Source organism: Neoarius graeffei, chromosome 22, assembly GCF_027579695.1.
Source record: "Neoarius graeffei isolate fNeoGra1 chromosome 22, fNeoGra1.pri, whole genome shotgun sequence".
Taxonomy (NCBI): Eukaryota; Metazoa; Chordata; class Actinopteri; order Siluriformes; family Ariidae; genus Neoarius; species Neoarius graeffei.
Window position 1 is genome coordinate 9,852,208 of NC_083590.1, and position 20,713 is coordinate 9,872,920.

Below are 20,713 nucleotides of genomic sequence, written 5' to 3' on the forward strand. Positions count from 1 at the left end.
GACTTTTGAAACTCTTTTCCTTTCTCCTCTTATAAATATTTTAGATCAGACTCTTATTTCCCGATTTGGTGATCAGATTTGATGTTGCGTGTTTATCCCATGTGTCAGTGATGACGTGTGCAGCAGAAAACTCAAATCCGAACAGCTCAAACTGTGAATTACTGTTACAGCGTTTCAGTGTATTGTCGACTCGGAGTTTGTACTTTTGTCATTTATGAAAATGAAATGGTGCAGTGAAAGATTTGAGGACCTGTTTGATCATTTGTGTGAGTTTATTATGTTTTATTTTATTTCCTTCAGGATCAGTTGTGATACGATTAAAGGGAGAAGCGCTGAAGCTCTGGTCTCAGCGCTCAACTCAGAAACCTCCAGTCTGAGAGAACTGCATCTGACTGTGAAGACACTGGATCTGTCTCGGAATAAACTAGAAGACTCAGGAGTGAAGCGTCTCTGTGCTGGACTGGAGAATCCTCACTGTAAACTGGAGACACTGGGGTAAGATCATCTCTCTGTTGTGTTCATTGCTGAGTTTCAGTTGAATTTCACTGGAACAGTACAACATGCAGAACAAATATATTCCTCATTAAACTCATCACTTCTGCATTAAAGCACTAATTAAACACACTGAGAATTTTATACATGGGGATAAAAAATACAGTTAAACACAGATGAGTCAGGGTGGTTTTTTGTTTGTTTGTTTTTTCCTTAAATATATAAACCAGGAATACCTTTCCACCTCTTGTACACTTAATGTCAGGAATTTTAATAACAGCAGTCATAATTGGTCAGAGTTAAAAATATCTTGTGATTGGACAAGAGAAGGGAGACAGTCCAACATCAGACTCATCATCTTTAAAGTCAGAATTAAACCAAGATGAAAATCTGTTGATGAAGTGTGTGTCATTGTGTCTCTGCAGGTTGGAGCGTTGTGGTGTCTCAGATGAAGGCTGTGCTGCTCTGAGTTCAGCTCTGAGATCAAACCCCTCACACCTGAGACAACTGGATCTGTCTGATAATAATCTGGGAGACTCAGGAGTGAAGCGTCTCTGTGCTGTACTGGAGAATCCTCACTGTAAACTGGAGACACTGAGGTAAGATCATCTCTCAGAGTCACATGACCTGCTCCTCAGTAAGACACATTCTCTAATAGTGAGACTGAAGCAGAGGTTTTAGGTTCATCATCAGTGTCCTGAGGAGGAAGATTGTTTCTGTTCACTACACACTGATGATTTGTCACAGAGTCTTTGGGTCAGATGGACGTATGTGAGAAGCTGCAGCACAAAACGGGACTTGATCCGACTGCAATGTGTCTGAACTCGCTGTGAAATTTACTACAACACTGTAACTAATCACACAAACTAACTCAAGAGACTCAAACTAACTGCCCTCTGTGTGAGCTGCAGTGACATGGTGGAAATGATCTCAGGAATATAGAATTTGAAACTAAAATGAGACGTTAATGCCAGAGAACCGATGGGGTAAAAATTAAATGGATAAAAATGAAAAAGGAGCAGAACCACGGCAACCATCCTTCTGTTGATTTTGAATTATTCAAATAATTTGATACAGTAATAAATATTGAATATTTTCTTTGGCTCATAATTTGGGTTTATTGGATTCAGGCGCTTCCATGGAATCAGAGGAAAAATGTATTTTTGTTTGAACCCACCCAAGATTATTTATTTATTTATTTATTTTTATTTGTTGTTTTTTATTTTAATTTATTGATAAATACAGAGTGTGTGTGAGTAAACCCACTGACTCAGTTCCATTCATACAGTAACACAGAGCTAAAGTAGAGAACAGGATCAGTAGGTGTGTGTATGAGAGGAGATCACAGGGCACGACCACTACGCTCTTTTATTCTACAGATCTCATTAAAATCATCTTCACAATAATGACCAATCCATGGGAACACACACTCGCGTGTAATTTCAATGAACAATACCAGATGGAAATTTCATGTTCATGTATTTAATTTGCAGTGTAATGCATTTTAAAGAGTGTGTGTTTGTTTTCTGCTGATTTAAATGCTTTCATTTCATCACAGTTGATCAGATATTTCCAGAGATACGGAGACTGCAACATGCAGGATTGGGATAATTTCTTAGATCTGGGTTGTTTGTAATTACAGAAACGGTACAAAGTTATGGACCCCATTTTGGGGTGTTTTTACATATTTTGAGACGTATTGTGTAATAACTTATAGACTTGGAGATGTTTCCATGAAACTTGTCACCTAACAGGAAAATTTTATGCAGAATCCATTTTTGACACTTTGACACCCCCCCTCCCCCCCCCCCCTCTCTCTCTTTCTTTTTATCGATCACTTGTTTGTTTACGATATCACACACGTCGACCAACAATTTTAAATCACGTTTCCGTGGACATTAAATATAGATGAAAGTCTTCCGGATTTACCCGGAAATCCAGATATTTGACACAACTCTTGAAAATCTTCGGTTTCCCGAATGGAGAAATTTATTTTTCGGATTTTTCGCGTTCCTAGACGCGGCGTAATACTTTGCATCGTCCTTGCATGGGCACAGTCCTTAAATACCCCAAACATAGTTCATTGATTAAAGACAGGTGTTCTTTGTTAACGGCGCGCCTTCAGGTGCATGAGCTAAGGCATGCGCAGGACTGGCACTGTTCTGCGCAAGCGCAGCGCAAGCGCACTAGAAAGCATGGTCAAGCTGCCAGTGTAGCTGCAGTCATTTTAGTTGCGAATTACAAGTATTTCCTCTTGTGTTAATAATTCGCCATGTCAAAACAAGCAAAACTTTCCTCCTTCTTTTGACATGAAGAGAGGTAAGCAATTTATTATATATTTTTTTCCATCGAAGTTGCATTTTGTGGTTTCGAAGCTAAGTTTTAGTGCCATTTCTAGAACACAACATCAAGGAAACGTGGAAGAAACAGCAATAATGGAAGAGCCGGTTTCTAAGCTACCTAAAACTAGAAATGGTAATTTATTTTTTGTTACATAATGTACTCAGACTGCCAGTCAGTGTGTGACACACACACACACACACACACACACACACACACCTGAAAAATCCTAGCTACGCCCCTGATTTACATGAGAAATTTGGTATTCATTGGTGTGTTTAAATTTAGACAATACGAACTCCTCTCATCTCATTATCTCATCTCATCATCTCTAGCCGCTTTATCCTTCTACAGGGTCGCAGGCAAGCTGGAGCCTATCCCAGCTGACTACGGGCGAAAGGCGGGGTACATCCTGGACAAGTCGCCAGGTCATCACAGGGCTGACACATAGACACAGACAACCATTCACACTCACATTCACACCTACGGTCAATTTAGAGTCACCAGTTAACCTAACCTGCATGTCTTTGGACTGTGGGGGAAACCGGAGCACCTGGAGGAAACCCACGCAGACATGGGGAGAACATGATGAGAACAAAATGGCGGCGTGCGTGGTTGCAGCGGCTTACGGCTCTCCTTTTCAGTGCTCTTTTTTTTGTTTGTTTTTGTATTTCTTTCTTGCTTGTTTGTGCACCATCGGTTCTGCGAACATCCAGTACACCCGCCAGACACTTTTAGCCATCGGTGACCAACACCAGATATCTGTTTCAAGTGACTTTCTCTTCACACATAACATCCCAGATGACGTAGCGAGACCGCCGGGCTCTCCGTGGATTGTTGTCGGGTCTGGGAGGCGGCACAATCGGACGAGGGAGAGGAAGCAGAAGCGGGGCCGCAGGTCCGATGCTATGCTAAGGCTAAGAAAACAACCACACAAGCCACCTCTACCGAGCCTGTATCTCTCCAATGCCAGATCCCTAGTGCATAAAACGGATGATCTGGAATTACAACTCGCTTGAAATCGCTATGTTCGGGACTGCTGTGTTTTAATTATCTCACAAACCTGGCTTCATCCAGAAATACCCGATGCTGGCTTGCAGCTAGCAGGCCGCACTCTGCTCCGCTGGGATAGGAATGAGAACTCTGGTAAGAGCAGAGGAGGGGGGGCTCTGTATTTACGTGCATGATAATTGGTGTAACAACGGAACAATTATAGATAAACACTGTTCCCCAGACCTCGAGTACATGTCTGTAAGATGCCGGCCTTTTTTTCTACCAAGAGAGTTAACTGTGGTGATTGTCACAGCTGTGTATATTCCACCTGACACCAGTGTAAACACAGTGCTCTCTCTCCTGCTGAACACCATAAACAAACAGCAGTGGGCCCACCCTGACAGTGCTCACATAATAGCAGGAGACTTGGCCAACGTGAAGACTGTACTGCCAAAGTTTTACCAACATGTTAAGTGTTCTACTAGAGGGGAGAACACTCTGGATCATGTTTACTTCAACATCAAGCATGCATACAGAGCCATACCCCTCCCCCACCTCGGCCAGTCAGACCATCTTTCCCTCCTGCTCTCCCCAGCCTACACCCCCCTCAGACGCAGAGCCAGGCCCACCACAAGGACTATCACAACCTGGCCTGACAACTCACTCTCCAAACTACAGGACTGCTTTAAACAGACAGATTGGGACTTATTGGGAACACCAAGAGCTGGAGACATTCACAGGAACGGTGCTGGACTATATCAAGTTCTGCACTGGGAATGTGACGGTGGATAAAAACATCCGGGTCTTCCCAAACCAGAAACCCTGGATGACCAGTCAGGTCTGCTCACTCCTCAGGGCTCGCAATGCTGCCTTCTGGTCAGGTGATAGAGCTCTGTACAGAGCTGCTCGAGCTGATCTGAAAAGAGGAATAAATAAAGCCAAGGCGGACCACAGGCTGCGCATAGAGTCCCACCTGTCCAGCAACAACACACGGGAGGTGTGGCAGGGCATTCAGGACATCACAAACTTCAGAGACTGTGATGTGCCAACAGGAGACTGGAGTGCGCTGCTAGCGGAGGAGCTAAATCACTTCTTTGCTCGTTTTGAGACATCTCAGCAGCACTCATCTGCTCCTACCCTGCCCCCACCACCACACAGTTCCTACACCACTCCTTTCACTGTACAGGAGCACGATGTCAGACGGGTGCTCCTGGCAGTGAACCCCAAGAAAGCTGCCAGCCCAGATGGTGTACCTGGTAAGGTGCTCAGAGCGTGCGCCCACCAGCTCGCCCCTAACTTCACCAGGATCTTTAACCTCTCCCTGGCTCAGGCAGTCATCCCACCCTGCCTAAAATCTGCAACAATAATCCCAGTGCCAAAGAAGTCTCCCGTCACCAGCCTGAATGATTACTGTCCTGTGGCCCTCACCCCGGTAATCATGAAGTGCTTCGAGAGACTAGTTCTTCAGCACATCAAGGACCACCTCCCCCCAGACTTTGACCCGTACCAGTTCGCATATCGCACAAGCAGATCCACAGAGGACACCATCACCGTAGTTCTCCACTCTGCGCTAAATCACCTGGAACAGCAGCAGAGCTATGTCTGCATACTCTTTGTGGATTACAGTTCAGCTTTTAATACAATAATCCCAGACATCCTTATTAGAAAACTGGACACTCTCGGCCTCCCCCCCCCACCCCCCCCACCCCACCCCACACATGTGCCTGGTTAAAGGACTTTATTACTAACCGGCCCCAGACTGTGAGACTTGGCCCCCACTTCTCCTCCACCCGCACGTTGAGCACTGGCTCTCCACAGGGCTGTGTGCTGAGCCCCCTCCTGTACTGCCTCTACACCCACGACTGTAGTTCAACCCACAACAACAATCTCGTCATCAAGTTTGCTGATGACACCACAGTGGTCGGACTCATTTCAAAGGGAGACGAGGCAACCTACAGAGAGAAGGTCCTGAAGTTGGCAGCCTGGTGTTCAGAAAATAACCTCGCTCTGAACACCAAGAAAACCAAAGAGCTCATTGTTGACTTCAGGAAGCACAGCACCGACCTAGCCCCCCCGTACATCAATAACATGTATGTGGAGAGGGTCCACACCTTCCGGTTTCTCGGCGTCCTCATCTCCGCCGACATTTCCTGGTCAGTAAACATCACAGCAGTCATTAAGAAGACGCAGCAGCGGCTACACTTCCTGAGAGTCCTCAGGAAGTACAACCTAAACTCCAACTTGCTGCTGACCTTCTACCGCTCATCCATCGAGAGCCTGCTGACATACTGTATTACAGTATGGTACGGCAGCTGCACTGCTGTAGACAGGGAGAGGCTCCAGAGGGTAGTTAAGGCAGCACAGAAGATCATTGGCTGCCCTCTCCCCTCCCTGATGTACATTTACACCTCCCGCTGCCTTAGCAGAGCTAAGAACATCATCAAGGACAGCTGATTAAAATTTTTTCGGGGGACGTTGCCCCCCCCCATCTTAGTTTGACTTTCAAAAGTTCAAGTTTTTTTTTCTTTGCTTCTCGAATTAAATTTTATGGATTTTCATTTTAGAAACAGGAAAAGTTATAGAATATTATATAGAATTACTGTTCTTATGAAACCCTGCACAGTTCATGAATTACAAATATTACAGTAATGATGAAAAGACTAAACTTCAGCTGAGCATAGAATTCTATCACTTTGGTTGCCAACAGTAAATAAGTTATCGGACTAAAGCTCAGGATTTCCTCTGATTGTTTGTAATGCTGAAAAAGCAGCCACTCATACCAGGTCTCTCATGTAACGCTCGGAAAGTCGAGGTCCAAATAGTGAACCATGCAAACGAGGAGGTCCCACTCATGCTCTGTAGCCTGCAGCACTGCGAGGGGCCTGTGCTAGAGATCAATTTTTGAATTTCAACTCACCGTAACGCCTGTACCATTTTTAATTAATGTACACAAAAATATACCAATGGAAAACTATCTAAATATACTTTCTCTTGATATTTACTCTGTTATATACACTGCTTGACTGCTGCATCGAGACGGCGGTCAAAAACACTGCTATTTTCTCTCCACCGCAATTCACGATATCTATTGTATATCCAATGCTGTGTGCAGGCGCCTGTGGTAATGCTAATAAACTGAGGCACTGAAGTGTGTGTCATTGTGTCTCTGCAGGTTGGATGGTTGTGGTGTCTCAGATGAAGGCTGTGCTGCTCTGAGTTCAGCTCTGAGATCAAACCCCTCACACCTGAGAGAACTGAATCTGTCCCGTAATAATAATCTGGGAGACTCAGGAGTGAAGCGTCTCTGTGCTGTACTGGAGAATCCTCACTGTAAACTGGAGACACTGTGGTAAGATCATCTCTCTGAGAGTCACATGACCTGCTCCTCAGTAAGACCCATTCTCTAATAGTGAGACTGAAGCAGAGGTTTTAGGTTCATCATCAGTGTCCTGAGGAGGAAGATTGTTTCTGTTCACTGCACACTGATGATTTGTCACAGAGTCTTTGGGTCAGATGGACGTATGTGAGAAGCTGCAGCACAATGAACAATGCCAGATGGAAATTTCATGTTCATGTATTTAATTTGCAGTGTAATGCATTTTAAAGAGTGTGTGTTTGTTTTCTGCTGATTTAAATGCTTTAATTTCATCGCAGTTGATCAGATATTTCCAGAGATATGGAGACTGCAACATGCAGGATTGGGATAATTTCTTAGATCTGGGTTGTTTATAATTACAGAAACAGTATCAAGTTATGGACCCCATTTTGCGGTGTTTTTACATTTTTTGATACGTATTGTGTAATAACTTAAAGACTTGGAGATGTTTCCATGAAACTTGTCACCTAACAGGAAAATTTTATGCAGAATCCATTTTTGACACTTTGGCCCAATCCCAATTCTAATTTCTACCCCTACCCCTCCCCCTTCCCCTCCGCCTTCCCCTTGGCCCTTCCCCTTGAAACTGAGCTACAAGGGATAGGGCTTGAAATTCAACCCTTACGTATTGGGATAGCCCTTCAACGATCGCATACGTCATCGGGTACCTCCGTCAGCGTTTACGTTAGCAAAACGCAACCAAATGCGTCATTGGCTGCGACCAGCCGCTACAGTCAGAGCCAGAAATCTCTGCTGGCAGGGTGTGATTTGTTAACTAACACCACTGAATGGGAGATCTTTGGCGCTTCGTGCACCACATCCGACAGAATGAGGTGTCAGAACACTCATGTAAACAATAAAAGCGAGAATAACAGAACAAAACGTACGCAGTAAAGCAACCGAAAACAATACTCACTCCCAAAGCTTTTTAGCAGCAGCTTGGATTTCAGAAATCGCTGCTCATTCTCAGCTCGAAAGCGAATCAAGCGGCGTGTTTCCTCTGGATAACAACTTAAAACACGTAAATAATGGAGAAAATACATTTATGACAATCTTTCGCCGCGGGAACCGCCATCTTTCTGAAATCCGCATGAAATCTCGCTGAAATCTGCATGGCATTGTGGGAAATCACTCAAACCCCTTCGTTCGGAGTCTGCTCCAGGAAAATCTCCGTTTGGAGGGGTACAGAAGCCCTCCCCCTTCCCCTACCCCTCCGCGTTAACTGGGATTGGGATACCCCTACCCCTTCACGTGAACGCGCAAAATGGAGGGGAAGGGCCAAGGGGTTGGTCCAAGGGGTGAAATGGGATTCGGCCTTTGACACTCTCTCTCTCTCTCTCTCTTTTTATCGATCACTTGTTTGTTTACGATATCACGCACGCCGACCAACAATTTTAAATTGCGTTTCCGTGGACATTAAATTTTATGGATTTTCATTTTAGAAACAGGAAAAGTTATAGAATATCGGAAAGTTGAGGTCCAAATAGTGAACCATGCAAACGAGGAGGGCCCACTCACGCTCTATAGCCTGCAGCACTGCGAGGGGCCTGTGCTAGAGATCGATTTTTTTTTTTTTTTTTATTTCAACTCACTGTAACAAAAATATACCAATGGAAAACTATCTAAATATACTTTCTCTTGATATTTACTCTGTTATATACACTGCTTGACTGCTGCATCGAGACGGCGGTCAAAAACACTGCTATTGTCTCTCCACCACGATTCACGATATCTATTGTATATCCAATGCTGTGTGCAGGCGCCTGTGGTAATGCTAATAAACTGAGGCACTGAAGTGTGTGTCATTGTGTCTCTGCAGGTTGCAGTATTGTGGTGTCTCAGATGAAGGCTGTGCTGCTCTGAGTTCAGCTCTGAGATCAAACCCCTCACACCTGAGAGACCTGAATCTGACTAATAATAATCTGGGAGACTCAGGAGTGAAGCGTCTCTGTGCTGGACTGGAGAATCCTCACTGTAAACTGGAGAGACTGAGGTAAGATCATCTCTCTGAGAGTCACATGACCTGCTCCTCAGTAAGACCCATTCTCTAATAGTGAGACTGAAGCAGAGGTTTTAGGTTCATCATCAGTGTCCTGAGGAGGAAGATTGTTTCTGTTCACTGCACACTGATGATTTGTCACAGAGTCTTTGGGTCAGATGGACGTATGTGAGAAGCTGCAGCACAAAACGGGACTTGATCCGACTGCAAAGTGTCTGAACTCGCTGTGAAATTTACTACAACACTGTAACTACAAAATTAAATGGGTTAAAAAAAAAAAAGTGGCCTTAAATAAAAAAAAAAAAAGAAAAAGGAGCAGAACCACGGCAACCATCCTTCTGTTGATTTTGAATTATTCAAATAATTTAATACAGTAATAAAAATTGAACATTTTCTTTGACTCATAATTTGGGTTTATTGGATTCAGGCGCTTCCATGGAATCAGAGGAAAAATTTTTGTTTGAACCCACCCAAGATTTATTATTTATTTTTATTTGTTGTTTTTAATTTTAATTTAGTGATAAATACAGTGTGTGTGTGTGTGTGTGTGTGTGTGAGTAAACCCACTGACTCCGTTCCATTCATACAGTAACACAGAGCTAAAGTAGAGAACAGGATCAGTAGGTGTGTGTATGAGAAGAGATCACAGGGCACGACCACTACGCTCTGTTTTATTCTACAGATCTCATTAAAATCATCTTCACAATAATGACCAATCCATGGGAACACACACTCGCGTGTAATTTCAATGAACAATACCAGATGGAAATTTCATGTTCATGTATTTAATTTGCAGTGTAATGCATTTTAAAGAGTGTGTGTTTGTTTTCTGCTGATTTAAATGCTTTAATTTCATCACAGTTGATCAGATATTTCCAGAGATACGGAGACTGCAACATGCAGGATTGGGATAATTTCTTAGATCTGGGTTGTTTGTAATTACAGAAACAGTACCAAGTTATGGACCCCATTTTGGGGTGTTTTTACATATTTTGAGACGTATTGTGTAATAACTTATAGACTTGGAGATGTTTCCATGAAACTTGTCACCTAACAGGAAAATTTTATGCAGAATCCATTTTTGACACTTTGACACCCCCCCCCCCCCCCCCTCTCTCTCTCTCTCTCTCTCTCTCTCTTTATCGATCACTTGTGTATTTACGATATCACATGTCGACCAACAATTTTAAATCACGTTTCCGTGGACATTAAATTTAGATGAAAGTCTTCCGGATTTACCCAGAAATCCGGATATTTGACACAACTCTTGAAAATCTTCGGTTTCCCGACTGGAGAAATTTATTTTTCGGATTTTTCGCGTTCCTAGACGCGGCGTAATACTTTGCATCGTCCTTGCATGGGCACAGTCCTTAAATACCCCAAACATAGTTCATTGATTAAAGACAGGTGTTCTTTGTTAATGGCACGCCTTCAGGTGCATGAGCTAAGGCATGCGCAGGACTGGCACTGTTCTGCGCAAGCGCAGCGCAAGCGCACTAGAAAGCATGGTCAAGCTGCCAGTGTAGCTGCAGTCATTTTAGTTGCGAATTACAAGTATTTCCTCTTGTGTTAATAATTCGCCATGTCAAAACAAGCAAAACTTTCCTCCTTCTTTTGACATGAAGAGAGGTAAGCAATTTATTATATATTTTTTTTCCATCAAAGTTGCATTTTGTGGTTTCGAAGCTAAGTTTTAGTGCCATTTCTAGAACACAACATCAAGGAAACGTGGAAGAAACACCAATAATGGAAGAGCCGGTTTCTAAGCTACCTAAAACTAGAAATGGTAATTATTTTTTGTTACATAATGCACTCAGGCTGCCAGTCAGTGTGTGACACACGCACGCACACACACCCTACGCCCCTGATTTACATGAGAAATTTGGTATTCATTGGTGTGTTTAAATTTACAGACAATACGTACTCATCTCATTATCTGTAGCTGCTTTATCCTGTTCTACAGGGTCGCAGGCAAGCTGGAGCCTATCCCAGCTGACTACGGGCGAAAGGCGGGGTACATCCTGGACAAGTCGCCAGGTCATCACAGGGCTGACACATAGACACAGACAACCATTCACACTCACATTCACACCTACGGTCAATTTAGAGTCACCAGTTAACCTAACCTGCATGTCTTTGGACTGTGGGGGGAAACCGGAGCACCCGGAGGAAACCCACGCGGACACGGGGAGAACATGTAAACTCCACACAGAAAGGCCCTCGTCGGCCACGGAGCTCGAACCCGGACCGTCTTGCTGTGAGGCGACAGCGCTAACCACTACACCACCGTGCCGCCCACAATATGAACTAATGTAAACAATTGGCTTCAACTTGCATAAATATGAATTGAAAATTTTTAGTTCACTTTAGCTTATGCGAACGCACAACTCTACTAAAAGATTGATAAACGAGGCTCAGTGTCCCCAACATTGAAACCTGAAAGCTTTAGAAACTCTAACAGACCTTTACTTTTTAACAGTACTGTTTTGGGATTTTGCTGAGTTTACCTTCAACTGTCTGATTTTTTTTCAAAGTAATGAACTGTGTAGCCAGGAAATTCACCACGTTTTCTAAATGCACTCCTGAAAATTACTCATTAACTAGGGGAATTAAATTTCATATTTTTGACGTTAATCATTAATGTACATGAAAGAAAAAACCTTAAAAGTTACAACTTTTTGTTTGTTTTTTTTTAGTGAAAATAAGTACTAAAATGCACTAGAATGCAGGGTTTTGCGTGTTATGTGATTTAAATTTTTTCGGGGGACGTTGCCCCCCCCAAAAAAAAATCTTAGTTTGACTTTCAAAAGTTCAGGATTTTTTTCTTTGCTCCACTTTCATCTATAATTAAATTTTATGGATTTTTATTTTAGAAACAGGAAAAGTTATAGAATATTATATAGAATGACTGTTCTTATGAAACCTTGCACAGTTCATGAATTACAAATATTACAGTAATGATGAAAAGGATAAACTTCAACTTACCATAGAATTCTATCACTTTGGTTGCCAACAGTAAATAAGTTATCGGACTGAAGCTCAGGATTTCCTCTGATTGTTTGTAATGCTGAAAAAGCAGCCACTCATACCAGGTCTCTCATGTAACGCTCGGAAAGTCGAGGTCCAAATAGTGAACCCTGCAAACGAGGAGGGCCCACTCACGCTCTGTAGCCTGCAGCACTGCGAGGGGCCTGTGCTAGAGATCGATTTTTGAATTTCAACTCGCCGTAACGCCTGTACCATTTTTAATTAATGTACACAAAAATACACCAATGGAAAACTATCTAAATATACTTTCTCTTGATATTTAGTCTGTTATATACACTGCTTGACTGCTGTATCGAGACGGCGGTCAAAAACACTGCTATTTTCTCTCCACCACAATTCACGATATCTATTGTATATCCAATGCTGTGTGCAGGCGCCTGTGGTAATGCTAATAAACTGAGGCACTGAAGTGTGTGTCATTGTGTCTCTGCAGGTTGTGTGGTTGTGGTGTCTCAGATGAAGGCTGTGCTGCTCTGAGTTCAGCTCTGAGATCAAACCCCTCACACCTGAGAGAACTGAATCTGACTAATAATAAGCTGGGAGACTCAGGAGTGAAGAGTCTCTGTGCTGGACTGGAGAATCCTCACTGTAAAGTGGAGATACTGGGGTAAGATCATCTCTTTGAGAGTCACATGACCTGCTCCTCAGTAAGACACATTCTCTAATAGTGAGACTGAAGCAGAGGTTTTAGGTTCATCATCAGTGTCCTGAGGAGGAAGATTGTTTCTGTTCACTGCACACTGATGATTTGTCACAGAGTCTTTGGGTCAGATGGACGTATGTGAGAAGCTGCAGCACAAAACGGGACTTGATCCGACTGCAAAGTGTCTGAACTCACTGTGAAATTTACTACAACACTGTAACTACAAAATTAAATGGATTAAAAAAAAGTGGCCTTAAATAAAAAAAATGAAAAAGGAGCAGAACTACGGCAACCATCCTTCTGTTGATTTTGTATTTAATACAGTAATAAATATTGAATATTTTCTTTGGCTCATAATTTGGGTTTATTGGATTCAGGCGCTTCCATGGAATCAGAGGAAAAATTTATTTTTGTTTGAACCCACCCAAGATTTATTATTTATTTATTTTTATTTGTTGTTTTTTACTTTAATTTAGTGATAAATACAGAGTGTGTGTGAGTAAACCCACTGACTCAGTTCCATTCATACAGTAACACAGAGCTAAAGTAGAGAACAGGATCAGTAGGTGTGTGTATGAGAGGAGATCACAGGGCACGACCACTACGCTCTGTTTTATTCTACAGATCTCATTAAAATCATCTTCACAATAATGACCAATCCATGGGAACACACACTCGCGTGTAATTTCAATGAACAATACCAGATGGAAATTTCATGTTCATGTATTTAATTTGCAGTGTAATGCATTTTAAAGAGTGTGTGTTTGTTTTCTGCTGATTTAAATGCTTTAATTTCATCACAGTTGATCAGATATTTCCAGAGATACGGAGACTGCAACATGCAGGATTGGGATAATTTCTTAGATCTGGGTTGTTTATAATTACAGAAACAGTACCAAGTTATGGACCCCATTTTGGGGTGTTTTTTACATATTTTGAGACGTATTGTGTAATGACTTATAGACTTGGAGATGTTTCCATGAAACTTGTCACCTAACAGGAAAATTTTATGCAAAATCCATTTTTGACACTTTGACTCTCTCTCTCTCTCTCTCTCTCTCTCTCTTTATCAATCACTTGTTTGTTTACAATATCTCACACGTCGACCAACAATTTTAAATCGCGTTTCCGTGGATATTAAATTTTATGGATTTTTATTTTAGAAACAGGAAAAGTTATAGAATATTATATAGAATGACTGTTCTTATGAAACCTTGCACAGTTCATGAATTACAAATATTACAGTAATGGTGAAAAGGATAAACTTCAACTTACCATAGAATTCTATCACTTTGGTTGCCAACAGTAACAGTGTTTCCCACAGACCAGGTAGCAGTTTGTGGTGCTCCACTGTGCCGATGAGGGAATCGTGTGCGGTGGTGTTGTGGCGGTCGATGGAGTCGGTCATTGGGGTGTATGCAAAGTGTTTACAGGGTGGTGTTCAAACACACAGTATTTTTCTTCAGAGTCACCTGCTGGGACTATTTTAAAGCTACAAGAAGCATTTGAGATTATTCAGTTCAGTCTAAATTTTTTTAAGTTCTTTAAGAGAAGACAGCTAAAACAGTTTTTACCAGAACCCTGCCTGGTTTCATTCCTCGACCTGACTTTGCATTACAGGGCAGGCCATTAGTTTGCTGGGCTTGATGTTGGTGGAAAACCTGTCTTTTAAATTTATGAAAATTACTCACCAAAATTGAAGTTAAAATTTAGTTTTTACTAGAGATGCACCGATTGCAATTTTTTGGGCCGATTCCGATTTTCCATGGAGTGTGACCTGCCGATACGGATTTTGGCCGATTCTGATTTCATTTTTTCAAACCACTTCACAGCGCACACACACAGACTGTTTTCTTTTTATCTTTTCTTTAATAGAACATTCTGCCAGATTTTCAGTAATAAATTTTCAACACCTCAAAGGTTGAAAACAAACAAAAAGACATTGCTCTTTGTAAAATCTTTCATGTTTGGTATTAACATATTAATTCCTGAAATAGGAAATTCACACAAACATTTTTTTCTTTTCCCATCCAATATCTGGCACAAAAACAACTTCCCCCTCATATATTATTTCCCTACTGCTATGGAACACACTTTCATAAGCCTATTTAGATCTGAAAACTTATGCCTTATAGAACAACCCATTTCTTCATTCAGTATCGAAATACAAAAATAATTTCCAGTCATACTTATACCATAGCCATTCTATCATCTTTGTCAAATGTGTATTTGTAGAGTAATTTCCAATGGAATCAAGTGCAACCAAGGCTGTAAAACAAACAAAAAGACATTTTTTTCTCTCTCTCTTTGTACAAATCTAACTAGATGTTTGGTAATAGGCTAACGTATTAATTCCTGTAATGGGAAATTCACACAACCACAAACATTTTCTTCTTTTCACATCCAGTATCTGGCACAAAAAAAAATTCACTATATTTGGATATCCAAATATAGTGAATTTTTTTTTTTTTTGTTAACGGCGCGCGCCGGAGCTCGTTAGGCGCGCAGGACTGACACTGTTCTGCGCAAGCGCAACACAATCGCACTAGAAAGCATGTTCAAGCTGCCAGTGTAGCTGCAGTCTTTTTAGTTGCGAATTACGAGTATTTCCACTTTCATCTCTATGTGATACACAAGTTTTGATCGGCATATTTTAATTTTGACCGGCCAGTCGCCGGTCATGGCCGATCACGTGAAAATCGGCCGATTCTGATCAGCAGCCGGTCAATCGGTGCATCTCTGGTTTTTACCTTAGTTTTTTGCCTTTTTGCTGGCAATCTTTCAATCATTCTTTAGTTGACATTCAAGGAATAAATTGCAAAAAACAAGCTGGAGGTTTTTATTTTAAATATTGAACTCAACACTTAATCAATACTAAAATGAAATAAATAGTATAATGTAACAATAATAAAATAAAATATCATAATTAGATGTAAGAAGCCACTTAAGGTAACACCAAGGCAACTAACAATAATGAAAAAGCATTACCCTTTGGTGCAAAGCCTGCATGCCCTATCAGAATATTTAATTCTGCATGGCTTCCTGGAAAAAAAAAACTCCAGTGGCCTATCGTAAGGGAAGTCATTGCTGAAGCGGGATAAACGGGATAATGCAATAAGGCCAGTTCCTCGCATCAAGCTGCTACTGTATGCATCAAAATTGGTTTATAGCCTGACTCAGGGATGTCCGTTTCCTGTAAGCCAAGAAGGCTATGATAAAGCTCATCACGAGCGCGACGTAGGCTACCTTTAAAAATAAGGGTCCGGAAGGCGAATCGGGAAGGCTGTTTTATTTTTAATTAGCCTAACAGGCCTACCTGCAGTCCGGGTATATGTGCAACGGCAGGCCTGTGGACATGCCCCTCCGTCTCTCTCTGTCTCTGTGTGTCTGCGCGCGCGTGAACGAGAAGAAAGAGCACTATGAATGAACGATACGCAACGGAATTTTTTTTTTTTTTCAAAATCGCGAGTCTGATTGTGTGGCGATAGGAATCCATTGTGTGGTGCTGCGCCACACAATGGTCTATGTATGGGAAACCCTGAGTAAATAAGTTATCGGACTAAAGCTCAGGATTTCCTCTGATTTGTTTGTAATGCTGAAAAAGCAGCCAGTCATACCAGGTCTCTCATGTAACGCTCGGAAAGTCGAGGTCCAAATAGTGAACCATGCAAACGAGGAGGGCCCACTCATGCTCTGTAGCCTGCAGCACTGCAAGGGGCCTGTGCTAGAGATCGATTTTTGAATTTCAACTCACTATAACGCCTGTACCATTTTTAATTAATGTACACGAAAATATACCAATGGAAAACTATCTAAATATACTTTCTCTTGATATTTACTCTGTTATATACACTGCTTGACTGCTGCATCGAGACGGCGGTCAAAAACACTGCTATTTTCTCTCCACCGCAATTCACGATATCTATTGTATATCCAATGCTGTGTGCAGGCGCCTATGGTAACGCTAATAAACTGAGGCACTGAAGTGTGTGTCATTGTGTCTCTGCAGGTTGCAGTATTGTGGTGTCTCAGATGAAGGCTGTGCTGCTCTAAGTTCAGCTCTGAGATCAAACTCCTCACACCTGAGATACCTGGATCTGACTAATAATAATCTGGGAGACTCAGGAGTGAAGCGTCTCTGTGCTGTACTGGAGAATCCTCACTGTAAAGTGGAGACACTGGGGTAAGATCATCTCTCTGAGAGTCACATGACCTGCTCCTCAGTAAGACCCATTCTCTAATAGTGAGACTGAAGCAGAGGTTTTAGGTTCATCATCAGTGTCCTGAGGAGGAAGATTGTTTCTGTTCACTGCACACTGATGATTTGTCACAGAGTCTTTGGGTCAGATGGACGTATGCGAGAAGCTGCAGCACAAAACGGGACTTGATCCGACTGCAATGTGTCTGAACTCACTGTGAAATTTACTTGTCAAATCTCCTTCCAGTTCCAAAACAACCACAGAATGCTTCTGTGGAAATTATCCCCACATTCACTGTAAAACTAGCTCTTCAGAATGTAAGATCACTTAATAAGCCTTTTTTAATTAATGACTTCATCGGTACACACAAACTGGATTTCATGCTTCTTACTGAAACTTAGCTTGAACAATCAAGTAGCTCTATTACTCTTATTGAAGCAACTCCCCCACGCTTTGATTTTATGAGTGTTGGAAGAGCCAATAAACGGGGAGGAGGAATAGCAAATATATACAAGGCATGTTTTCAGTACAAACAGACAACTCTTGGTGATTTTACATCTTTTGAATACCTAAGTGCAATCCTAAAATGTTCTTCTAACATTGACTATTTACAGACCACCAAGACTTTCTGCACCACTGTTCCTAGAGGAGTTTGGGGAACTGTTGTCAAATATTTGTTTAGAGTTTGACAATCTTATTATTTCTGGGGATTTTAACTTCCATGTTGATAATCTAGATAACGCGTATGCAAATGAATTTCTTACACTGATTGATGCCTTCAACCTAACACATGTACAAGGGCCAACACACTCCCATGGCCACATCCCCGACCTTGTCATCACTAAGGGTCTTAATGTATCTACTAGTGTCATGGACCTGGGTATATCTGATCATTTCTGTGTTTTCTTTGATGTTTCCATTTCCCCTCACTTTCAAAACAAGTCTGTGACTGTAAAAAAGAGGGTAATTACCAATGGCACAGCAGCTCTTTTTGAGCAGGCACTCTCAGAACTCCCATGTCAATCTTTAGATTGTGCAGATGATCTAATGGAAATTTTTAATTCAAGAATGAAACATATTATGGATGCTATTGCTCCTTTAAAAACCAAAAGAGTCATAGACAGAGGAAAAGCACCCTGGAAACTAAATCCAGCTGTTAAAATGTTAAAGGGAATGTAGAAAGTCTGAAAGAAAATGGCGTAAATCTAAACTCCAGATTCATTATCAAATCTCAAAGGGATGTTATGTAAACACAACTTAGAAATTTCTAAAGCAAGACAGTCTTTTTTTGCTGACATTATTAATAGGAATATCAACAATGCCCGTGTGCTATTTTCTACAGTTGAAAAGCTAACAAACCCATCAAAACAAATGCCTTCTGAATTTCTCTCAGTTAACACATGCAACGACTTTGCATCTTTTTTCAAAGGAAAGATTGATAAAATACGTATGAATATAGCCACACAGGTGCAAACACTTCAAAATCTGGAACCATTGGATAACGAGAGAGGGGGTCGTAATACAATGTCAACATTTAGTTTAATTGATGTTGAGACTCTGAGAAAAACAGTACAAAGTCTCAGCTCCTCCACATCTGAACTGGACATTTTACCTACAGTCTTTTTCAAATCTGTTCTTCATCTAATATCAGACGAGGTACTTCAGATTATCAACACCTCCTTACGAACTGGCATGTTTCCTTCATCTCTGAAAAAAGCGGTTGTAAAACCCCTACTGAAAAAGAATAACCTGGATGTCTCAGTACTCAACAACTACAGGCCCATATCCAATTTGCCATTCGTTGGTAAAATAATTGAAAAAATTGTTTTTAATCAATTAACTGCCTTCCTGACATTAAACGGATGTTTTGATAAGTTTCAGTCAGGTTTTCGTGCCAATCATAGCACTGAAACAGCTCTTACTAAAGTCATGAATGACCTACGTCTTAATTCTGATGCTGGTAAAACATCAGTCTTGGTGCTTTTAGACTTAAGTGCTGCATTTGACACGGTAGATCATTTCATACTGTTACATCGACTGGAGCATTGGGTTGGATTTACTGGTATAGTAATCAACTGGTTAAAATCTTACCTACAACAAAGATTTTTTTTATGTGGCCATTGGAGGCCACAGTTCATCACCCGTGTCCTTGAACTGTGGGGTTCCCCAGGGCTCAATCCTGGGACCATTACTATTCACCCTTTATATGCTCCCACTTGGACAAATTATTAAGAATAACTCAATAAACTTCCATAGCTATGCAGATGACACTCAGCTTTACTTAGCTATGTCACCTAATGACTATGCCCCTCTTGAGTCTCTTCATAGATGCATTGACCAAATTAACAAATGGATGTCTCACAATTTTCTTCAGCTGAACACAGATAAAACTAAAGTAATTATATTTGGCAAAAAGGAGGAAAGGCTTAGGATTGCCACTGTTCTTGAAACTAAGGGGCTTAAAGCAAAGGATACTGTCAAAAACCTTGGTGTCCTTATTGACAGTGAACTTAACTTCAACAGTCATATGAAAGTGGTAAAAAAAAGTCTGCATTCCATCACCTAAAAAACATTTCTAAACTCAGGGGTCTCATGTCAAAGCATGATCTAGAAAAACTTATTCATGCTTTCATCTCCAGTAGGGTTGATTACTGCAATAGCCTTTTCACAGGTCTTCCAAAAAAGACCATCAAAGAGCTTCAACTAATCCAAAATGCAGCAGCAAGGGTTCTTACAAGAACAAAAAGGGTAGTCCATATCACTCCAATCCTAAGGTCTCTGCACTGGCTCCCAGTGAGCTATAGAATTGACTTTAAAGGAACAGTCCACCGTACTTCCATAATGAAATATGCTCTTATCTGAATTGAGACGAGCTGCTCCGTACCTCTCCGAGCTTTGCGCGACCTCCCAGTCAGTCAGCTGCAGTCAGACGCGCTGTCACTCCTGTTAGCAATGTAGCTAGGCTCAGCATGGCCAATGGTATTTTTGGGGGCTGTAGTTAGATGCGACCAAACTCTTCCACGTTTTTCCTGTTTACATAGGTTTATATGACCAGTGACATGAAACAAGTTCAGTTACACAAATTGAAACGTGGCGATTTTCTATGCTATGGAAAGTCCGCACTATAATGACAGGCGTACTTACACCTTCTGCGCGCTTCGGCAGCGCATTAATACGGAGCTCAGATGTCAATGCGCTGTCGAAGCGCGCAGAAGGTGTTAGTACGCCTGTCATTATAGTGCAGACTTTCCATAGCATAGAAAATCGCCACGTTTCAATTTGTGTAACTGAACTTGTTTCATATCACTGGTCATATAAACCTACGTAAACAGGAAAAACGCGGAAGAGTTTGGTCGCATCTAACTACAGCCCCAAAAAATACCATTGGCCATGCTGAGCCTAGCTACATTGCTAACAGGAGTGACAGCGCGTCTGACTGCGTCTGACTGACTGGGAGGTCGCGCAAAGCTCGGAGAGGTACGGAGCAGCTCGTCTCAATTCAGATAAGAGCATATTTCATTATCGAAGTACGGTGGACTGTTCCTTTAAGGCATTACTTCTTCTATTTAAAACATTAAATGGGATGGGACCCAGCTACCTACTGGATATGTTTCAATTATATG

At 41.7% G+C, this 20,713-nt stretch overlaps 1 protein-coding gene across 12 annotated transcripts in view; it reads left to right on the forward strand.

Moving 5' to 3' along the window:
- The window catches only part of LOC132870616 (NACHT, LRR and PYD domains-containing protein 3-like), a 164,740-nt gene that overhangs the window by 136,246 nt on the left and 7,781 nt on the right, over positions 1-20,713 (forward strand). For 8 of the 12 annotated variants that reach the window (XM_060904335.1, XM_060904325.1, XM_060904323.1 and 5 more), the window contains 6 exons: positions 301-495; positions 918-1,091; positions 6,998-7,174; positions 9,021-9,194; positions 12,682-12,855; positions 16,901-17,074. In XM_060904335.1, coding sequence (XP_060760318.1) covers positions 301-495; positions 918-1,091; positions 6,998-7,174; positions 9,021-9,194; positions 12,682-12,855; positions 16,901-17,074 — 1,068 coding nt within the window. The remainder of the gene's footprint in view (positions 1-300; positions 496-917; positions 1,092-6,997; positions 7,175-9,020; positions 9,195-12,681; positions 12,856-16,900; positions 17,075-20,713) is intronic. The other 4 variants (XM_060904330.1, XM_060904329.1, XM_060904334.1 and 1 more) reach the window with 4 other exon arrangements.